The following is a 24,396-nucleotide window of genomic DNA, read 5'->3' on the forward strand; positions in this document are numbered from 1 at the left end:
TAACCAGCAGCGCTCCTTTCGCTCTATTTATTGACTCACTCTGAATCACAGAGTCGTGACTCACGTGTGACTCCTCACTTCAAAATGAAGTCCTTCAAGATAATCAGGAAGAATTAATTCTGCGTGTTATGACACATCTGCTCTTTCGTACCGCAGCACTGATCCAATCATGAGTCAGTTCTTTCATTCACTACATTACAATAAACATTATAAAGCATGACTTCTCATTTTGTCATGCTTATTGTCTTTGGTCTGGTTGTTTTGCTCATTGGTATCCACACGTTTGAAGCTTCTGAGATTTTTAACGCTGCCTCAGAGAATGGGAGAAAAATAGAAACAAGGATATTTTACATGCATTTTTAGATATGCTTATTCCAGAATTATGTGCACACAACCTTGATTTCATATAATGTCACTTCTTGACAGTTTCACACGTTGTATTTTGTTGTTTTATGTTGTATTTCTGGCTTAAACTTGCATGCAGCCTGAATTCTATGGCATTCTTTTAATCGTTTTTAGTCATGCCACTAAAGCTTTTGTTCATTTATAAAGCCCAAACTTTCTTTCTTCTCTGTAATTCCGACAGCCGAGAATGATTTGAAGCAGTATAACTCTGGGTAGGTGGTTAGTTAAAGGGAAGTTTTCTGCCAGAGTTTGATGTTTTGAGGCTGTTTGTTGTGTGTCTTTGCATCGGCAGCATGTTTCTCCTGCTGAGTGAGGTGTTTTCATGTGTCCTGCTGTGCTAGCAGCATGTCTCCAGGTGGAGATGACTTTATTGAATAGAAATACAAAGTGTGTGTATGTGTGCCAAGACCAGCTCTGGAAGACAGCTGCATGATTATGTGCTTATGTTAATGTACACAATCATGTATTAAAGGAATATTCTGGGTTCAAGATAACTTACAGGAGACATATGCAGTTTCTTCTAATGTCAGTTTAATAAAACTATGTTATTCTTTCTGCAAAAGATACAGCAACATAAATTTGTACAGCACCATAAAAGCAAAAAAGACAAAAACAAAAAAAAAGAACATATGTTTCATATGTATAAATGTTACATGCACACACACTGGAAAACTACCAGGTTTATAAGTGCACCAACAAAGAATATGACATAATTACGTGTTATCTCAGAACAAACATGTACGAAAATTACTTCACGCTCTGACATTAGCACAGGAAAATGCGGAAAAGAGAAGTGGTAGTAGTTGCTTCTTCTTTGTCGTAAACAGAAAGTGAATGTCACACATTTCACTCAAGTAATTAGTGGCTATTCCCTGTGTGTGTCCACACACCATTCATTACTTCTTCTTGCCTCATTAAATAATAAAAATAATAATTAATATAGCTGCGAGCATCAATTACCAGCGTTTTAAGGCCTTTAAGCACATGCGTAAAAAGGTATTCTGTTTTCTTTAACCAGTCTGTAACCACCAAGATCATAGATGGAAAAGACCATTGTGTTCAAAAGCTTTGTAACAGTTAAAGCGCCTAACAGCTATAGCGCCACCTATAGGCTGATCTCCATAAACTTTTGCATGCTTCTTTAGAATCATGTGCCGCATGTGCTCACCTTATGATGTGAAAGTTTTCGTCTAGGAATGATAGGCTTTTGGGTAGACTTGACCATGCCTGTTTTTTTTAAATGACGCTCTTATAGCAATCCAAAGGCCAAAGTTCAACATTTGTGCTGTAATGGTTTTATCGAGATTGAGCCACAAATCTAGTTGCCAAAGTTCGTTGCCTCCATTAACCTTGTCTGATAGCTAGCTGCTCAAGCATTTTTCGAGATACGCGAATGTCCTCAAAGGCAATCTTCGCACTTTGGACAAAGACACCGCACGCCAATTTTCAAGTCAATCAGATTTAGGGTTGTGTAGTTACAGACATTTTTAAGTTTTTCCATGTTATAGCGCCACCAAGTGGCCAATCACCACACGCTTTTTCACGTGACCACAGAATGAGCTCTTACATACTGTGTGCCAATATGTCATTCCTTTCACAAGTTATAGCCATTTTAGTAAAAGGTTTTGGTGGCCCTTAGAGACCATGAATCGAAATTTCAACTTTTTTGATAATTATTGACTCCAGAGAATCTTGCTGCATTAGTTTGGCTCCGATCGGGCCAAAAACCTAGGACTAGTTGGCAAAAGTAGGTTTTTCAATAAATTCAAAATACACATAACCCAGAATCTGAGGCATGCATTTCTGTCTTGAGCCAAGGATTCCAGCGATATAAGACACTTGAGCCTACGCTTTAGCAGTTTAGCAGTTATGATCCATTTCTTACTTTTTACTGCTGTAGCGTCCCCATCAAGCTGATTGGGCCAAGCCTTGGTGACGTTGTAGATGGCGTGAGTAAAGTTGCAAGTCTCTATGACTTACGGTTTGGTCTGCCCGATCACTTTTAGAGGAGAATGCTGGAAACCTTGGAAATTTTAACAATTACAATGGGGTTTCAGCGCAACCCCTAATAATTTTCCACAGCCGCAGGATGTCCATTCAATATACTAACAATGTTTAGAGTGAGACTGTTGAAGTGTGATTAAAAAAGATTTACACTAGTTTAATATTTTGCATATCTGTGATTTGCAAAAAAACAAAGTTTAAACAAACAAAACAAACAAACATTTTTTGGATTTTGGTGTTTGGCAAAGTTTTCATAGGTTTAATAGCATTGTGCGAGGCCCTATTATAGATGGCACTAGGAAATTATAACAAGCCACTAAAAATCATCTAATGGTTTTAAAATCCAATACCTTTCAGGTTAAAGCTTCTGGTGAAGACTCCGATCAGCTGATCTACAATCAGGAGGTCAGCGCACCAGACACCAGCCGTCTGGTATCGGATCTGGAAGCCTTCAGCCAATATGATTTCAGAATGGCCTGCCAGAGCAGTCAGGGTATCTCTAACTGGACGGCGTGGGTCACCATCAGCACCAGCGAAGGAGGTAAGCACATTTATTCTCTCATGCTCAGAGAGAAAGAACACGCTGTACTCATGTTCAGATTGTTACAGTGCAGTCTTCACATTGCTGATTCTGCTGGAGTCAAAAGAGATGAAGTGTGTTTACGGTAGCTAGATGTGTGAGGTCTGTGTCTGCTAAACACTGAGCGCTGTTTGACATGGACGAGAAGACCAGGGACTGAGAAAGACAGACATGAATGAAGAGGTGTGCATTAGGGGTGAGGAATCAAACAGGAAAACACATAGGAATGACCAAAATGCCCTTCCCTAATGTCCAGTTGATCCTGAAGACCTGTCTGTGATTGTGCGCTGTGAGGTTCGTCTCCAGGGTTTGGTGTGGTGGCTGTGAGTGTGTGTTTTCTGCTCTGGCTGTCTTCAGCACTGAGCTTCAGTCAGCCGTAACTGTACTTGAGCTGTAGTAAGTTTTTCCATGCCAGATTATAGTTGAAGGAGTGTTTGTAGAAGAGAGAGAGAGCGAGTGAGAGAGAGAGGTGGGCATGTGGCTGTTGGGTACTTTCCATAAATTGGCATTATAAAATGTTTCTTTGAAACAAACGGCTGCGAGTGAAGCTTTAATACACACAGACGGTAAGAAATGGAGACATGGGGCCTCATTTATAAAATGTTGCGTAGAAACCATTCTACATTTGATCTTAGGCTCATTTCTCAAATGTGTGTACGTGTGATTCAAAGAACAAATGTACACACACACACACACACACACACACACACACACACACACACAAAAACACATGCGCCTCTCTTCCAGACGTGAATTCTATAAATCCTAAATGATTTATAAAAATTGTGCGCAGCTGAATGGTTCCAGATCTCCACCTAGTAAACGCCACCTAATGGACTCCCCACCATTAATGGAAATTTCCGTCATTTATGAGACAACGTTTCTCCGCCATTGATGGAAATTTCCGGCTTTCTGTGTTTTCACTGTTATACAGTAGGGGGCGCTATGACACATCTTCTGAAAGTGTACTGAATCTCCTGATCAAAAGACATGTGAAGCAGAAGCAGAAACAAGCGATAGCATATGTAATTAGATGCATATGTAAAATAATGTGATCATCAAACATTAAACAGGATATGAATCAAAACTGCCTAACGTTACCAAGTGAAATCTCGACCCAGGACGAGCTATAGGACTGTACAAGCTTTGGGGGTGTTGATGGATTCAGTCTACTTCATCTATGTTTTGATCATCGTTCTGAATCCGATCTGGGTGTAGTCTTGTTTTTCTCAGATTTTTGCTCAAAATGTTGCTTTTTTAAAGAAACTGACTACGGAAGAGGATTAGGGCCAAGCAATAATAAAAAAATAAAACAAGCTCAAGATTAAACTCGTTAAATTACGAGAAAAAAGTCAAGTCAAAAAGTCAAGTCAAATTTATTTATATAGCGCTTTTACAATTGGTAATTGTTTCAAAGCAGCTTTACATATTAGAAGCACAGAAAAAAAGGGAAGTGGTTAAAACTGTACGAACAAGCGTGGTAATATGTAACATATACAAGATGGTGCTACATTAAGCCAATGTCGGCTGACTTCCAGGGGTGGAAAAAACCCCCTAGGAGAAAAACCCAGCGTGCTAGCACTGGGAAAAAAGTCCTAGGAGGGAAAAAACCCCTTGGAAGATATATATATGTAAATGTATATGGAGATCAAAATCTGAATTGTACATTTTTATTATAGAGATTAAAAATCGATTATATATAAATATATGTAAGCGGATACGGGGATCCTGGGCTACGTTGTAGTCAGGTCCAGACGCAGGTTCTCCATCTGACCTGGATACGGCCTGGATCCAGCACCCGGCAAATCTCAGGATAAGCAGAGAGACAGATATTAGCGTAGATGCCATTCTTGTTCTGATGTACAGGTATATCTAGTGTTATAGGAAATGTTCTCGGTTCCGGCCGACCTAATTATTGCAGCGTAACAATCCTTTAACGGATTTGAAAAATGTTAATGTATTGATAATGTGTTATGTGTATGCAAGAGCAAAGAGATGTGTTTTTAGTCTAGATTTAAACTGACAGAGTGTGTCTGCTTCCCGAACAATGCTAGGAAGATTGTTCCAGAGTTTAGGTGCTAAATAGGAAAATGATCTGCCACCTTCAGTTGATTTTGATATTCTGGGTATTATCAACTGGCCTAAATTCTGAGATCGCAATAAACGTGAAGGACTATAATGCATTAAGAGCTCACTTAGGTACTGGGGAGCTAAACCATTTAGAGCTTTATAAGTAAGTAGCAAGATTTTAAAATCTATACGATGTTTAATAGGGAGCCAATGTAATGTTAACAGAACTGGGCTAATATGGTCATACTTTCTGGTTCTAGTAAGAACTCTAGCTGCCGCATTTTGAACCAACTGTAGTTTGTTTAAAAGCCGAGCAGAACAACCACCCAGTAGAGCGTTACAATAATCTAGTCTTGAGGTCATGAATGCATGAACCAACTGTTCCGCATTTGTCATTGAGAGCATATGTCGTAATTTAGATATATTTTTTAGATGGAAGAAGGCGGTTTTACAGATACTAGAAACATGACTTTCAAATGAAAGATTGGTATCAAAGAGCACACCCAGGTTCCTAACTGAGGACGAAGGTTTAATGGAGCACCCGTCAAGTGTTAGAGAGTATTCAAGGTTTTTTCGTGAGGAAGTTTTTGGTCCAAAGATTAGGAAATCAGTTTTTTCTGAATTTAATAATAAGAAATTTCTTGTCATCCAGTTTTTAATGTCAGCTATGCATTCTGTTAGTTTTGTGAATTTGTAGGTTTCGTCAGGGCGCGAGGAAATATAGAGCTGAGTATCGTCAGCGTAGCAGTGAAAACTAACACCATGCTTCCTAATTATCTCTCCTAAGGGCAGCATGTACAGAGTGAAAAGCAACGGTCCTAATACTGAGCCTTGTGGTACCCCATATTTAACCTGTGATCGATACGACATCTCTTCATTAACTACCACAGACTGATAACGGTCAGATAAGTACGATTTGAACCATGCCAAAGCAATTCCACTAATGCCAATATAGTTTTCAAGTCTTTTTAAAAGAATGTTATGATCGATAGTGTCAAAAGCAGCACTGAGATCTAATAACACTAATAGAGAAATACAGCCACGATCGGATGATAGGAGTAGATCGTTTGTAACTCTAACGAGAGCAGTCTCAGTACTATGGTATGGTCTAAATCCTGACTGGAAATCCTCACAGATTCCATTTCTTTCTAAAAAGGAACACAGTTGTGTTGAAACTGCCTTTTCTAGTATCTTTGACAGAAAAGGTAGATTCGATATTGGCCTGTAATTTACTAAATCTCTCGGATCTAGTTGAGGTTTTTTAATAAGAGGTTTGATAATAGCCTGCTTAAAGGTTTTTGGCACGTGTCCTAGTGTTAAAGATGAATTAATTATATCAAGAAGTGGACCTACGACCTCTGGAAGCATTTCTTTCAGTAGTTTAGTCGGCATTGCGTCTAACATGTCGTTGATTTTGATGATTTGATAAGTTTAGATAATTCTTCCTCTCCTATAGCGGCGAATGATTCTAGTTTTACCTCAGGGACACTACAGTGCACTGTCTGAAGAGAAACTGTAGACGGTTGCATGTTTATAATTTTCTCTCTAATATTATCAATCTTGCAAGTAAAGAAGTTCATAAAGTCATTACTGCTGTGCTCTATGGAAACGTCAGCAGTTGAATCTCTGTTTCTAGTTAATTTAGCCACTGTGTCAAATAAATACCTAGGATTATGTTTGTTTTCTATTAAGAGATTTGAAAAATAAGTAGATCTAGCATTTCTTATGGCTGTTCTGTACTCAATCATTTTTTCTTTCCACGAAAGGCGAAAAACTTCTAGTTTTGTTTTCTTCCAACTACGTTCAGCTTTTCTAACAGCTCGTTTTAGAGCCCGAGTGTGCTCATCATACCACGGCGTTGGATTAGTTTCCTTAATCTTCTTTAGACGTAAAGGAGCGACCGCATCTAATGTGCTGGAAAAGAGAGAGCCAATAGTTTCTGTTGCAGCATCGAGTTCTTCTAAGTTGTCAGGTATACTAAGGCGATGAAACTGCTCGGGGAGATTATTTATAAAGCAATCTTTAGTGGCAGACGTGATTGTTCTACAATATTTATGGCTGGGTGGTGGTTTTGTAGCCTTGGCTAATTGTATTATACACAAGACTAAATAATGATCTGATATATCATCGCTCTGCTGTAGAATTTCAACAGCATCAATATCTATTCCATGCGACAGTATTAGATCTAGGGTATGATTACGACAATGAGTGGGTCCTGACACGTGTTGTTTAACTCCAATAGAGTTTAAAATATCTGCAAATGCCAATCCAAATGAGTCTTTATTATTATCTACATGGATATTAAAATCACCAACAACAAGGACTTTATCCGCAGCCAGTACTAACTCTGATAGAAACTCAGCAAATTCTTTGATAAAGTCAGTATGGTGCCCTGGTGGCCTGTATACAGTAGCCAGCACAAATGTCAACTTACATAATGTTACATAAAGCACCATCACTTCAAAGGAATTATATTTGAAATTCTTTTGAATGATTCTGAATATATTACTATAAATTACAGCAACACCTCCCCCTTTGCCTTTCTGTCGAGGATTGTGTCGATAATCATAACCTTGAGGACTAGATTCATTTAAAGTAATGTAATCGTCTGGTTTTAGCCAGGTTTCTGTCAAACACAGCAAGTCTAGTTTATTGTCTGTGATAATTTCATTTACAATAAGTGCTTTTGAAGAAATAGATCTAATATTCAGTAACCCAAGCTTTATCATTTGTTTATCTGATTTATCTGTGATTTTCATTTTTTGAACATCAATTAAATTTTTACCCTTAAAAGGTTTTGGAAGTTTTTTGTATTTACTAGTTCGAGGTACAGACACAGTCTCTATGTGATAATATCTAGGTGAAAGTGTTTCTATGTGCTGTGAATTATCTGAGTTCTGTGACGTGAGGCGGCTAGCAGACGGTCGGTTTAGCCAGTTTGTCTGCGTCCTGATCTGGGCCCTGGTTTGTCATGTTTCAGTCGAGATAAAATGTTGAGAATAAACTTGTTAAATTACGAGAAAAATGTCGTTAAATTTCAAGAAAAAAGTCGAGATAAAATGTTGAGAATAAACTCGTTAAATTACGAGAAAAACATTGGTTAAATTACGAGAACAAATTCATTAAATTACGAATTTGTTCTCATAATTTAACAACTTTATTCTCGTAATTTAACGAGTTTATCCTCAACATTTTATCTCGACTTTTTTCTCATAATTTAACGAATTTGTTCTCGTAATTTAACATCTCTTTTATCGTAATTTAATGACTATTCTCAATTTAATGAGTTTATTCTCAACATTTTATCTTGGCTTTTTTCTCGTACTTTAACGAGTTTATTCTCAACATTTTATCTTGACTTTTTTCTCATAATTTAATGAGTTTATTCTCAACATTTTATTCTCGACTTTTTTCTCGAAATTTAACAACATTTTTCTCATAATTTAATGAATTTGTTCTCGTAATTTAATGACTTTATTCTCAATTTAATGAGTTTATTCTCAACATTTTATCTCAACTTTTTTCTCATAATTTAATGACTTTTTTTAGCGTACACACACTCTAAGATCAAATCTGTGCATACACACGTTTTATAAATGAGGCACCTGGTGAGTTAATGAGAGCACAAGAAGAATTTCCTTGAAGCTCCTGGAAAATGTTATTCCTCAGTGATTGCTTTCTTTCATTTATTCACTTCATTTGGACTCTTTTATTTATAGGGGATGTGTGTCATATTTTATAGTGTTAAAATACTTTTTCATATCCCAGCTTAAAACGCAGAGACAACAATAAATATCCATTCTTGGGATGAATCTTTCATGAAGTGTAAACAATTGGACTTTTAGCACTACCACATCATTGATCTGTTTGTTTGTTCATTTCAATCAGCCCATCATGGCAGCATCCGCTCTACGGCATGACAAAGTGCTCCGTTTGCAGATGCTATTACTGGCTCTCACAATAAAAGTAAAAACAAAAAACGTATGTAATTACTATATATATATAATATTTTTTTCAAAATGCTGTGTAACATACCTTATTAAGGTGAATTAAAATGCAGCCTTATTAATGAGCAAAACGTTCGGATGTGGCTGGGAGCAGGTGTAGATTTCTTTCGTACCAACTAACATTTGGAAAATACAAACTTTTTATGAATCCGAAAATTTACGCCAGAACCACTTTACACACGATTTACACAAAAATTGTTCTGCTCTTGTTTCATGAATGAGACCCAGTGTCATTCACACACACACTAAACACCATCATGGTAACATGCATGAAATTTTAAAAATGCAATAAACATTAATTTAACAACATTAGATGTAACATGAAACCCTAATGTACATAACTGATTAGAAACAAATGAGAAAAACTAAGAAGAAACAGAGTTATTTCAACGAAAATATATCAAATGTGAAGTGTCACGCAGGAAATTGTGGGAATGTCAATTTACCGTTTTTCACTGTAAATTTTACAACGAATTGTTATTTAACGGTATTTTACTGTAAAATTTAAATTAAATGTACCGTTAGATCTATTACAGTTATCCACCGTATATGGTACGGAAACTTTCGGTTAACCAATTAACAGTTTTTCACCGCAGCATTTTTACAGTCTTTTACTGTTAAAATCACAGTCATTTTTTACAGTGTACCCAATCAGAGTGAGAGGAGGGTCTCTTTCTCTCTTTCTCTCTCTCTCTATATATAGAGCTGACTTACCTCTGTTCCATGACAGGCTTTCCAGCATCCCTCCTCCATCCCAATTCCTCACTCTCCTCACTATTCCTATATCCCAGCCAGGGATAGGGGGTGCTCTGGGTTTGGGCCAAATTCTGATCTCAAAGCCCTCTCCTCGGACACATACCAAATACACATATACACACTTATTATACAATACATGAGTTTGTAAAATTGGTTTGTATTGCCATCTCATGTTGTCTTTTAAAAGGTTTCACTTCTCTTTCTCTGTGTCTTCTGCTTAACCAGATTTCGTTTTATTCGTCTTTTCAATCTCTAGAGAATAATTTACGTCAGCGCTGTGTCTTTATGTGGGATGGAATGATGGAGGAGTGAAGAAAATGTTTCATTTTTTCCAGGAGAGTGTTTTGATCATGTTTGGCTGCACTGTGTGTTTATGTGTGTGTGTAGGTGTGGTGTTGTTTTTGGTTTGCGTGTTATTAGTGTGTTTATTATGTTAGTCTAGCAGGGTGGTGGACTCGAAGCTTTTCTTTAGCATCTTTTCCCTCTCAAATGCCTTTTTTGTTTTGCTGTCCCTCTGTTCTTTCTCCTCACAAAAAAAGATGTGGGTTATGTGATGGTATATACCACATTACACATGTGTCATACCGTTCATACTGCAGTATTTTTTTATATTCTCTGATATTTTTTAAGTCCACGCAACCAAAATTTTCAAAAAGTTCATAAAAACACATTAAGAGTAATCCATATGAACTGAGCGGTTTGATCCAAGTCTTCTGAAGAGACACAGTCGCTTTATATGATGAACATATTTAATTCACATATAAACATTGACAAGACATTATATGTAATATGCTAAACAGAAGCTCAACCGCACTTGCGAGACACACGAGAATAACCCTCAGTGGTCAAGTCTTTGTGTGTGTGTGTGTGTGTTAAACAATGTTCTTTTGGATTTGTGGAAAAGTAAATAACAACAGAATTTTTCATGTTTGGGTCAGCTAACCCTAGTAGGGATGTAACACATGAGTTCATTTATTTACAGCTGTTGAGCAACATTGCAACTTATTATAGAGTTCAACTGATCACAGATGTATGAGAGAGAGAGAGAGAGAGAGAGAGAGAGAGAGAAATATGAACTCAAATATTTCAGATTCTTCCATGATCTGTGCTGCTACATGAATTTTATAGCTCTAATGTGTGTCAACAAATATTTTATTTGTCTATTTGAATTTTGATATGTCCCCCTAATATTCTAGGAGAAACATCTTAGACAAAGCTGATACTTAACTGAGAACAACACCATGTCACTTGAGCTATAAAAAGAGCAAACTCTGAGCACTACAATTTTCATCTCTCTCTTGCTATATGCACTAATCCTACAAATTCTCCTCAAGAAAGAATTTCCTGCTTTCCCAAACACGCTACATTGGTTTCTGTCCCTCCCCCGTTTCATGTAGCGGCCCCTGTCTTGTCTGCCCTGACCTTACATGACCTTTGATTTATTCTTGCCAAAAAAAAAAGAAGGAATGAAATACAGACATGCACACACTGTGGGAAAAGTGAATGGGGCAGAGGAATGCTGTGATGGATAGGACAGGAAAAAGAGGAGGGGGTTTGTGAAGATAGAAAAAAAACATACTCTTTACTAGTTTCCCAGAGTCCCACATTGCCCAAGGGATGAGAGAGAGAGAGAGAGAAAAAACAAAGCTGATCGCTGATATCCCAACGAAATTGGTTTGGCACTTTCTGTTTGAACGGATTAACTTAAACCTGTGAGCTGAACTTACATAATCATAATCACTGATCTACTTTTCTCCTCCAGTGCTGGGGAAGCTATAAAAGTAAAGTAGTGGACTAGTTATTAACAGCAGTGTTTACTCAATATTTTGCAGTTATATTTTTTTCTGTAAATTAACTGTCTGAACTGAATCACTACAGTATATCAGACTTTTCAGTGCCACATTTAAGGACGTTTTAATAGAGCATTTCTGATTGCCTCATTTCAGATGTAAAATGGCATATGAAATACAATATAACAACAACAACAAAATTTTGCACCACTTGTGTGAAAGAGTACAGCCCAATGTATACTTCACTTTTTACGCAAACGTGAGTGTGCAGCGCCAGATTTTTATAACAGTGAGTATTTTGTACATGCGCATTTCATTTTTTTTGTTGTTGCAGTAATTAGTTTATCCACAAGGTGGCACCCGTGCCCTGAGGGCGTCGATTCACAAGGTAGTCAAAGGCCACGTACACACTGTAAGTTTCAGGAGTGACAACTGCATTTAATTTCTGTAAATGCGGTTGTCACTACCTGTATTTTTCGGGAGTTAATACGGTTGTAGAATGCTGTTGTCACTCCAGTATTTTACTGAACTGTGTGTGTACAGAACGCGAAAAGGTGAACTGACAACCGAATTTAGCTGCAGAGTGTACGTGGCCAAAGAAAAACTGCATAAACAGAACAGAGCGGAACACATGCAAGCTACAGCAGTGATGGAGGCCTGCATAAACGAGAGATTGTGTGAAGAGGTTAGAAAGTACCCTCATTAGTATAACTATAACATGAAAGAATACAAAGATGTTTACATAGGTTGTAACTCGTGGCAAGAGATCGATCAAAACTGTGCATGTGTATGCGTACAAGTCGAATGAAGTATACTGTGCAAGGCTGTGTGTTCGACTGTATGTTTACATTAGCGTACGTGTAAAAAAAAAGAAGCATACCCAAGGCTTAACTTGTAACTTGAAAATGTATTGTTTTGAAAAATGCTAAGTTATTATCTTGCTACTGAAAATGTACGAAAGTGACAGTCTGCTGCACTATAGCCACATACACATCATAGACTGTAAAAACAAAAATATGGACTTTCTTCCACTGTAGAAAAGTGAAGCCACCAATGTCCCAGTAGGTTGCTGACATCTTGTGCTGATTCAGGATTTAAGTCTGTGCAGTACTGAGCATGGAGTGTAGCCACACGCCATCAAGGTCCCGCCCACACTCCCGCAGAATCAGTTAGTATGGTTTAACAACTCATTATGTCTTAAAGCAACATCTTTAAAAAAATTATCTGCATGTGGCCTGGCCCTAAATAAATCCATATATATTTCCTACCTGTCTCTGTTGCCTTTGTTCTTTGATGAACACTAATGACAGACATCACAGTAACTGGTTTATTAGGCTACTGTCACTTTAAGAGCTGCCGCTGCCGAACAAGACACAGATCTGATGCGCATCTCATTTTCTCACAACTCTAAGTTAATTTAAGATGTTATTTAACTAATTTAAGGCTACTCTTATGAAGATACTCGACAAAACAGGCATAATTCTCTATGTTATTGTTTGTTCAAGAGTGAAAGGAAAGTTGATATTGGTGCGCATCTTTCTGTCTTTTCTTTTCTGTGAGTCGTGTGTGTCAAATGCAGTGCACGTTATTAAAAAGTAATTAGTTTTAGTTACTAGTTACTTCTCACAAATAGTAACTGAGTTAATAGCTGATTTAGATTAAAAGTAACTTTTAACTTGTAAAAGTAACTAATTATCAGGTAAAGTAACTTGGAGTTACTTGGATGCCCCATTTCTCTGGACTGTACGTGTTGGTAGCATTAAAGAAAATGTATTTAGTTTAATATTTATTTTTTAATAAGCCTATTATAATGTTTTTTTTTTTAAATTCAATCTATTGGATTATGAAAAGTGAACAGCATGACTAAGATAGGATGCATCATAAGATGCCCAATATGTCGGGAGACATGCAGTGGGTCAGACATGATTTTGATTATTAAGTTTTGTTTTCACTTTATTAAGTTTTGTTTAATAGAAAGCCTTTATTTAAAATGAATTTCATTTTGTATAAATACTATCTTAATTTTAATCAATGTTTCATCAACCAATTGCCTGGATTTAATAAATAAGAAGCAAATATAGCTGACAATATAATCATGACATGGAGGCGCCGGCGCGATCACTTGCGCGTGAACTGGAACACGTCTTAAATGAACCGAAACTCAGCGGCAGCTTGCCTCACAGTCACAGACATGAGAAATATATCTATAGAAAGCTTGAAATATCTACTTTTAAACAAAATAATTCAAAACAAAAAGAAACAGGCTTTCTGATGATCATCCGAATGAAATGTGAAATGTCTCTCTAAGCGCGTCCACAGAGATGAGAGTCAGTAATGTCATCTTCGTCTTTGCAGCTGACACTGATTCAGAAAACACTAGTTTATTAATACACAATTAAAATGTCTCCTTGTTGTTTTTGTCACGTTCATAATCATTACGTTTGCAGGCTTTTTATGTCAAGCTTTATTTAGCATTTTGCTTCGCATCACCCACAGGATGTGTTCGTTTTGGCGAATAGATCGGACCCACTCTGACAAAGCGACATTAATTGGTTCGACATTAAGTGACAATTCAACTATATCCAATGAACAATGAAGCTAGTATTTTGCTCCCCTCTTGACTGGTGGGCTGGTGGACTAGAGTCCAGGCGATGTTGCAGTTATGAAGGCTCCTCCTCAAAACCTGAGGCCCTAGGCAATTGCCTGCTCTGCCTATAGGTAGCACCGGCCCTGTCTGTGTGTGTATAAAATACAACATACTTCTGAATTTGTGATGATTGACTGCTGTAGACGTGCTTTGTGTCAGCTTTGAAGGCTGCTTCACAGAGCGCATTCTTGAAGTGTTGCCATCTCCAATTATTATTAAGGTATTTTGGTCTCATACTCAGTGTAAAGCATTTGGATTTATTTTGGTTTATTATTGTTTTTTTTTTTTGTTTTTTTGGCAAGATCTGGCAACATGAATGAGTCACTTTTTTCCCTGTGTTTTTCTTGCGCATACAGATGTGTTTAAATAAAGCATTAACAACTAGTTCTTCAGTTCAGTTCAGCTCAGCACACACAAATACATTTTTATGTAAATGCGATTGTCACTACCGGCATTTTCAGGTTAATTCAACTGTAGAATGTGGTTTTCACTCCTGTAAATCACTGAACTGTGTGTGTACAGAACAGGATTAAGCAGTAAAAGGTTAATTGGCAACAGAATTTTGCGTACGTGGCGCATATTCCCATAAACACAGCCCTGTCTGCATGAGAGAACAGTCAAAGGAAATCTTTCTAAAGCACATTTTACACCGCGTGTGACCGCAAACAGTAAACAACGCAATTTGTGACTAATTGCTTTAAGACTGGGGTAAACTCAGACCTTGTAAAGCAGCACATGTGCTCAAAGAAACACTTGACTCATAGTTTCATTGTCAAAGAATTCAAAATGCTGACCAAGGTTTACTGGTAAATGTTCAGGTCACGTATACAAATCCAGTAATAGAGTAGGATCCAAACTGACCCCCACACCCCACCCACCACCACCAACACTGCACTCCCAATGATTTACACAGCACACAATACCTGTTGGATTTATGACTAGATCCTTCCAGTTTTAGTAACAGCCAGTTTCCTGTCACCCATTTTTCCTGGTTTCTTTGAACAGTGTGCTTGATCGTAGTGGAAGTTTAAGAGAAGTCTTCCAAAAAGGAAAGTTATTGAGGGAGAAGGTTAGGCCATAGAGACGGGAGAGGAAGGCAGAGCGCTTTTGACAAAAGTGTATTTTCACAGCCATGAGCCCGAGACACATGTGGAAACAATCAGACGTGAAACTCCTCCTGATAACATCATCTGAATGCTGCGCCATGTTCCTCAACGTCTCCAGCGCAGGGACGAGCAGACTGTGTGTTTACATGAAGAAATGACAAAGAACAAGCTTTCTCTCATACCTGCAATGGGGGAAAATGTGCTAAGAAACTGATTTGATTCTTATTTTTAAGAGAATTCTGTTCTGGGATGTTGGCACACATGTACACACACGCACGCACACACACACACACACACACACACACAGAGCTATTTCCAGACTGTTTCTGCGGCCGTTGCCAGTGTGTGTTGTTATTTCTGCTGCAATGGATTAGAAACAGAGACAGCGGCAGTAAAATGAGTTTCACAAAAAAAAGCAGAGAGAAAAGTAAAAGAGGCTCTTTGCTACAATTTTGCAGTATATCTCAAAAGTGAAAATATGGCTATGTTCTGACTGTAATACAATCTTACTACTACGCAGAGAACACTTGTATTTACTATTCATTAAAAAAATGAAACTAGGCATTGTTCACACAATGTACTCTGTACTTCAACATTGTTGTCGCATGACCACATCACATCACACGTGAGTGGCGTGTAGTTCTCATGAATGAACAGTTGTTTTGCATCGTAATAATAACAAATCAATATAGAGATCATGCCATTAAATCTGCTGGTAAATGTAGTGGCGATGGACATGTCAAAGTCATCTTGCATCTTGAAATTACAAACAACATCAAATACATGATCAAAAATCCCTTATAGAAAGCAAGCAAAATTAATGAAATGCATACAAGAACAAATGTGACATATTTTTAATCTATGTACAAAAAAATAAAACTTATATCCCTGCATATGATGTATATATGTGATGTGTGAAGTGACTCTCTCTTTGATAGTCAATGTTGGGACACATGAAATTATACCTCTCATATGTAGGGATGTGCCTGAAGCCGAATACCTTATTTGGAAAAGGCATAGATAATGACTTCAAATAAAGATTTCTACCGAATAATAGGAAAAATATTCGGCAGACCCTTTCACTTCTTGTGTTTGCTGAATATCTTGTGTTTGCTGGAAATCTCAAAAATCACTACACAATAATAAGTGTGTCAAGTGAACGAGTGTAAAACTTTATGAATGAAATGAAGGCGCATTGAGTCTCTCAGAAATCAGGGCATCTAAGCATCTTATCCACTGATAAGCAACAATGAGAGTGTAGATGTTTGGTGTTGTTTCTGTTGGTTTTCTTCCTGTCACACAGTTTTGATTATTTTTGTTGTTTTATTTGCGTTTTAGTTCCGGATTCGGCCCCAGACAATGTGACGGTTGTGGTGAACGGAACAGAAGTGTTCCTGATATGGTCAGAACCTTCTGGAAAGATTAACGGCCAACTACAGGGATACATGATGGAGTACAGCGCACCGAATATGGAACAGGTAACCGTACACTCTCTCTTTCACACACACACACTCTCACACACGTTGGGTTTCCATGATTTACCATGACTTTCCATAGACATAATTATTTTTATACCGTACAAACAGTATATTCTATCCCCTTACCCTAACCTTACCCATCGAAGAAAACTTTCTGCAGTTATACATTTTCAAAAATACATCACTTAGTATGATTTATAAGCTGTTTTCCTATTGGGGACCAAGAAAATGTCCCCATAAGGACAACGATTTTGGATATTGACATCTTTGTTAGGACATTTTGTCCCCATAACGTAGGATGTACCTGAACCACACACTGAAAACAATCTCTTTGTTTACTTTTGGATTCATATTCCTTTATCTTTGAAAAATTACTATTTGTTTCAGACATGTTCCTTGGTAATATTAATATGGTATCATTCAGTAGTATTGCCATGTTATACCATCATGGTACCAAAGAAATTGAAGAGAATATGTTTTTGTAAAGTCCAGCAAGTGTTCTGTAGAACATCTTATTCCTTGGGATTTTTAATTAAAAATGACATCAGTGACGTCACTTCAAACACGAAATCAAATTTGTCCCAATTCATCATACTTTTTCCTCATTGAATAGCTGTGTCAATCCATCAGATTACAGAAAACAGTGTTTCATGCTGACTCTAACATCTGTAACATCGTTGCTTTGCTGAAAATCCAGCAAAATCCAGGCTGGTTTAATAATAATAATAATAAAAATAATAAATTTATTTTGTATAGCGCTTTTCTGCAAACTCAAGGTCGCTTTACAATATTATACACTCACTCTTAGTGAGTGAAGAAATGTGAGGAAAGAAGAAGAGAGAGAAGTGTCAAAGATTATTAATCTTAAAGGTGCCCTAGAATCAAAATTTGAATTTATCTTGGCATAGTTGAATAACAAGAGTTCAGTACATGGAAAAGACATACATTGAGTCTCAAACTCCATTGTTTCCTCCTTCGTATACAAATCTCATTTGTTTAAAAGACTTCCGAAAAACAGGCAAATCTCAACATAACACTGACTGTTACGTAACAGTCGGGATCATTAATATGTACGCCCCCAATATTTGCATATGCCAGCTCATGTTCAAGACATTAGACAAGGAAAAGCAGTATTAACATCTGGATCTGTGCACAGACAAGGTAGCATGCATGCATACAGCATGCATGACGAACACCTTGTAAAGATCCATTTGAGGGTTATATTAGCTGTGTGAACTTTGTAAATGCACTGTAATATAGTCGAGAGCTCGTGTAGCAGGGAGCAGGCGAATTAAAGGGGCGGCGCGCTGCAAAAATCAGTGTATAGTTAATGATGCCCCAAAATAGGCAGTTAAAAAAATTAATTAAAACAAATCTATGGGGTATTTTGAGCTGAAACTTCACAGACACATTCAGGGGACACCTTAGACTTATATTACATCTTGTGAAAAAGCATTCTTGGGCACCTTTAAAGTTTTTAACAGAGGTGGAATGTCAAACCAAGACTCCAGCCATGTTAACATTGTCAACACACAAACAAGCTACAATTTTAGGTGAACCAACAGGAAGTAGATATTCTTGTTATCAGTGTTGAGTTTAAGAAAACTGCTGGTCATCCAAGTGTTTATATCATTAATATAAGCCAGTATAGAGTTGGTGGGGAAAGGAGCATTGTGTTGAGAACGGATATCATCTGGATAGCAATGGAAGTTGAAGCCATGATGATGGATAATGTTACCTAATGGGAGCATGTAGATAATGAACAGTAAAGGTCCAAGAACAGAACCCTGGGGAACACTGTGTGAGACAGGGGCAGTAATGGACTCTATCCTGGCGGATAGAGATGTAAAGGCAGGAACACACCAAGCCGACAGTCAGTTTTTGTTTGCCAGCGGACTAAGTTTTCTCAGTGTGTTCCGCACCGTCGGCTGAAGTTGGTCATGTTGAATCGGCGTCGGAGCTCGTCGGTCCATCGGACCATCTGATCATTCTGATTGGCTGTTCAGCTACTGCCACCTGCTGGTGCGGAAAGGCATTTCTTCTTACGCAGGCGCAGAACTGACGTGTTACTTGGCTGTCGGGTGTCGAGCGTTGCTTTGGTGTGTCAGACCGACTTTGGACCCAGACGTTGCCGACGTGAGCCGACCCCACAGTCTGCTTTCGTCGCCTCTACTTCATCGGCATCGGCTCGGTGTGTTCCTGCCATAATGCTGATGGTCAGACAGGTAGGAAGTGAACCAGGATAGGGCAGTTCCAGAAATACCAAGAGCAGAGAGTCGTGAAATGAGAATACTGTGAGAGATTGTGTCAAAAGCAGAGGAAAGGTCTTCTTTCTTTCTTTATTCCTTATACGTCCTTCTATGTCACAGGGCTGGAGCCTATCCCAGTTTCCGAGGAAAGGTCTAACAGAATTAAAATGCTAATGGAGCCTGAGTCAGTGGCCATAAGGAGGTCACTGACAACCTTAAGAAGTGCTGTCTCAGTCCTGTGGAGAGTGTGAAAGCCAGATTGGAAACATTCGTAGAGGTTATGAGATAACAAATGCGATTGATGTTGAGCAGCTGTTTCAAGCAGCTTCGAAAAAAAACTGAAGATGCTGGTTAGAGCTGGTATGTTGCTGGTCTAGCTGGTCCATCAACACTTTCCGTGCTGGTGACCAGAAACCAGCATCCCACACAGGTCCCTGCATGAAAAACATACCTTATGCTGGTGACCATCAATGCTGTTTTTTTAGCAGGGCTCAGTTGTTGCTTATCACTGATTCATCTGCATATGTCCGTTCCAGCAGGTTATGGTGGACACGGGTTTGGACACAGAGCTGCTGGTCAATCTCTCAGCACCCCTATTCAATGTTTCCTTCAGAGTGTGTGCGTACACCAGAGCAGGACAGGGACCCTGGACGCCCCTCCAAACCATTACACTCGTTCATGCAGGTATGAAAGCAGACAGACAATAATCTAAAATACTCACAGGTCAAACATTTCCACTGAATGTTAACATTCTCTTTTCTTGCAATGTTTTGCAGAAACCGGGCAATCCAGAGGTGAGTGACGTACACATACAAGTGTTTTTATACCATGGTGGGAACATCCTGTTTTCATTCTTTTTATATTGATCTAATTAAATTTGTTTTAACTTAATTAGATCAATATAAACTAGCCTAAACCTAACCCTGAAAGAAACCTTTTCACATTTGTATGTTTTAATCAAGATGTTATTTGACTGAAGTGATTTCAGACATGTAAGTGCCACAAGAAATCTAGACCACATAAGATATGGAAGTGGACTTTTCCTTTTACTTCCCTTATTTAGTCCCTTCTTGTTTTTTTGTGTTTGCTATTGCCGTCTCAGAAAAGAGGAAGAAAAAGACAAATGAAGGAAAGAAAGGAACAGAAAGAAAAAAGGAAATCAGTTATTGACAGAACCCGTGAGGAGTTTTCTTGAGTGGGCGGCATGAGGAAAGAGAGACAGAGACTTAAGAACAATTTCTAGAAGCAGTACGCCCTCTTGTAAATATGGACATATTGCACTGAGGTCATTTAATGAGCTAATTCAACCAATGACCAACGGAACAAAACACACATCCACCCCCAGACACACACACAGAGTTTATAGTCTCTTACAGATGTGTTTTAGGGTGACCAGATGACCATGATAAAATATTAAGACGTGTCACATATTGCTCTGGTGAGCGTAGTGCAACACGGTATGGTATCACTTATTTGTGTAAGCCAGGTTTGAATCTAGTCTGGTGTAATTTAACTAAATGCTCTTGTTTGTAAAGAACAGAAATGAGATTATGATAATTTTGCCATGTCTACAGCTCAGGGCTTCTTCAGTAATTTAAACCTCACTAGCCGTGACTAATTTGCAACAAGCAGCGCATTACAATAATCCTGAGTTCATGAATGCCTGGGCTAGCATCTCTACATCAGGAACAGAAAGCATGTTTCGTAACTTAGATTTCTCAGGAGGAAGAATGTTGTCATGCAAAAATTCCTATCGAGCTCGACATCCGGGCAAAATGCACCAAATGTCGGATCAGTTTTCTCTCCTAATCCATGCTCACATACTATATTTTAAAATTATTATTTAAAATATAACTATATATTTAAAATATATAGCTGATTGTCCAATAAAGCTGTTCATATTTGCATATTTTCTGAAAAAAATGTAGTTCATCAGTACTGAAATAAGATCAAATTTTCCATCTTGATTTTTTTCTTCTTCACTGAGCCCATTGCATTTCATTCTGGGATTCATTTTATCTGCCTTAGAATTTGGCTGAAATTTGTATAATAATGCACAATGTTGCTGCCTGAATCATGAAATAGACTGTGTAACACTGAAGTCAGAACCATATGAGCACAGGATCCAAATGCACTAACTTTAATACAAAAGGAAACAGAGAATCAAGGAAACAGACTTGAAAGAGCAAGACCTGACAATGAACACTGAAAACAGAACTACAGATGTCTACAAAACAAAAACACATATGGAAAATACATTATACTCAAGAGCCAGTCATGCCTTGAAATCCTGTTTAGCAGTCAGAATGCTACGGTTTGAAACATAGCTATACATACACATCAGTGCTTGCATGTTTTTCTTCATTGTAATCAAGTTTAAATGGACATTATTGTCTTTTGAAATCTGATTTTCTCTGTGTATGTGTGTAGGTCTCTCGAGTCCTCCAGCGTTCTCCTGGCACTGGTGGTACGTGGTGATGGCCATCGCCGTCGCTGTCGCTCTTGCCGTGCTCTTGGCTGTGTACGTGACCAGGCTGAGGCGGAAGGAGACACGCTTCGGGTGGGTGGTGATGAGGCTTTTACTGTCTTTTCCATTCAGTGGCCACACACATTTTGCTGTTTTTTCCACCAGGGTTCTGACGCTGTGGATTTCAGCAGAGATGTCAAAGCTACCATTAAACATATCTAAAAAATAGTAGGAAACTGATTGACTGATTGAAAATTAAGGGGGTCCTATTATGCTTTTTTATGTTCAGATTTTCTGTTTGCGCATGAAGAAGGTCTGCAAAGTTCCAAAGCACAAAGTCACTCCAAAGGAAGTCAGGGTACGCTTACATGACAACGATGTACTAAAAACGTAAAAGTTTTTTTCTTTGTGTTTATTGTCAAAACGATCTCTGTTCACACAGATCTGCCAAACGACTAAAAAAACAATGTACTACTCATGCCAGGCTAGTAGTTGGCAATGTAGTCATATGATGTCACAGTTTACACAGATTTTTGTCATTTACATGGAGATGATAATGGTATTGTTTTCAAAAACTTGCACTTTGAAACACGTTTTCAAAAGTTTGCGTTTTCAGGCCCCGTTGTCATGTAAATGATTGGCCAAAGCGCAATGAAACGCCTCCACTGTAGTCTTGAGTTTCCTTCACGATATTCCTCATTTAAATAATTCATACGCTGAATAAAGGGGCGGGGCCTGGTTGAGTTAGTTAGTAGTGTGTTAAAACTGGCGGTTATGGTAAGTGGCGGGACATTTCCCAAACACACTCGAAACGCTTGACCAAAACTCACACACTGCTCCAGCCGACCAATCAGAGCACAGCTGATTAAGCTTTTCAGAAGGAGGGGCTTCATAGAGACAGGAACTAAACAGAGCGTTACTGACAGAAAGGAGCTGCAACAGTGTCAAATTTGGGAAGAATAATGTTTTTTGAACATTCAAGCATGAAAACCTATTCTATAGAGCCCAAAATAACATCAAGACTTTGTAAAAGGGCATAATATGGCCTCTTTAAGAAAATAATTATTAAAGTTGCCGTAGAACGCCTTTTCAAAAGATGTAATATAAGTCTAATGTGTCTGTGAAGTTTCAGCTCAAAATACCCCATAGATTTTTTTTAATACATTTTTTTTAACTGCCTATTTTGGGGCATCATTAACTATGCACCAATTCAGGCTGTGCGGCCCCTTTAAATCTCGTGCTGTTGGAGAGATTTCTAAAGAATGAAGTTGTTTATGAATTATACAGACTGCAAGTGTTTAATAATGAAAATAACGACAGTCTTGTCTCCGTGAATACAGTAAGAAACGATGGTAACTTTAACCACATTTAACAGTACATTAGCAACATGCTAACGAAACATTTAGAAAGACAATTTACAAATATCACTAAAAATATCATGTTATCATGGATCATGTCAGTTATTATTGCTCCATCTGCCATTTTTCGCTGTTGTTCTTGCTTGCTTACCTAGTCTGATGATTCAGCTGTGCACAGATCCAGACGTTAATACTGGCTGCCCTTGTGTAATGCCTTGAACATGAGCTGGCATATGCAAATATTGGGGGCGTACATATTAATGATCCCGACTGTTAAGTAACAGTGGGTGTTATGTTGAGATTCGCCTGTTCTTCTGAGGTCTTTTAAACAAATGAGATTTATATAAGAAGGAAGAAACAATGGAGTTTGAGACTCACTGTATGTCATTTCCATGTACTGAACTCTTGTTATTCAACTGTGCCGAGGTAAATTCAATTTTTGATTCTAAATGTTTTTCACCCAAATTGTTCCACAATTGACTAGATGATGAAATAATTTGCAGCTTGCTGTTTACATCATTGGACCAAAATTTGTATGCACCCATGAGATGATTCAATGTTATACTGGAAAGGAAACAGTGTGCATTTTAAGTGCATATATCTGTAGGGTTTTTTCCCCCGACTTTCATCACATTAGCACTTGGAAGGAGTTTGCATGTTCTTCCTGCACAGATTAGGGTTTCCCCCACAGTCCTATGGCCTGAGACGCTGGAATAAGCTCCAGCATCCACTCATAACCTTATAAAGGACAAGCAGTTAGCATGAAGATGACCTCAGTGCTAACAAACATGAACTAAAAGGCACAAAACTCTCAATTTGAATCCAATCGTCATTCTGTGCTGAGAAAATGTGGAATATCTGTTAAGTGTACATATTTATGTTCAGTAATGTTTACTATAGGTATACTTTAGGTATTACATTACCAAAAATACATTGACTGAATAAATGAATGAAAAATACAAAAGGGTTCTGTTTCATGTGAAAGATGTATATATTTGTTTATGTTGTACAGTGAGGCATTTGAACCCATGATGGAGAGCGGTGAACTCGTCGTTCGATACCGAGCTCGTCGCACGTACAGCCGACGCACGACAGAAGCCACACGTGAGTCTGCTTTTTCTCTAGCGACATATAAAACTGTCTGAATCTGAGTCTTTTCTTGCTTGAACATGAAACTGTAACTGGATCAGTAACACCTGGCCAAGAACGGATCAATTGAAGTTTCTCCTGCACCTCTACCTTCACTTGCACCTTCTAGTTGTCATTTTTTTCAAAGTTATACATTTAGATTAAATACTGAAAACCTAAACTGTCACATAATTCTTTTTCTGTCTTGTAAGCAGTGCAATTTCTCCCTGGAAACTTACTGTCATAAAATGCATCATTTCATGATGATGTGAAGTATATTTGAAGGTTAATGGTGTCAAGAGTATTCCATGACAGAAGATCAGCCAACCTCACTTGTCACTTCTGAGTACA

General features: G+C 38.0%; 1 protein-coding gene across 2 annotated transcripts in view; it reads left to right on the forward strand.

Moving 5' to 3' along the window:
• LOC137005459 (tyrosine-protein kinase receptor UFO) overlaps positions 1-24,396 on the forward strand; it is a 51,572-nt gene that overhangs the window by 12,263 nt on the left and 14,913 nt on the right. Inside the window, exons 7-12 of one of the 2 annotated variants that reach the window (XM_067366389.1) lie at positions 2,767-2,950; positions 16,704-16,843; positions 19,629-19,776; positions 19,869-19,886; positions 21,523-21,652; positions 23,930-24,021. In XM_067366389.1, coding sequence (XP_067222490.1) covers positions 2,767-2,950; positions 16,704-16,843; positions 19,629-19,776; positions 19,869-19,886; positions 21,523-21,652; positions 23,930-24,021 — 712 coding nt within the window. The remainder of the gene's footprint in view (positions 1-2,766; positions 2,951-16,703; positions 16,844-19,628; positions 19,777-19,868; positions 19,887-21,522; positions 21,653-23,929; positions 24,022-24,396) is intronic. The other variant, XM_067366390.1, reaches the window with a different exon arrangement.

The sequence above is a fragment of the Chanodichthys erythropterus genome, chromosome 17, assembly GCF_024489055.1.
Source record: "Chanodichthys erythropterus isolate Z2021 chromosome 17, ASM2448905v1, whole genome shotgun sequence".
NCBI classification, from domain to species: Eukaryota; Metazoa; Chordata; class Actinopteri; order Cypriniformes; family Xenocyprididae; genus Chanodichthys; species Chanodichthys erythropterus.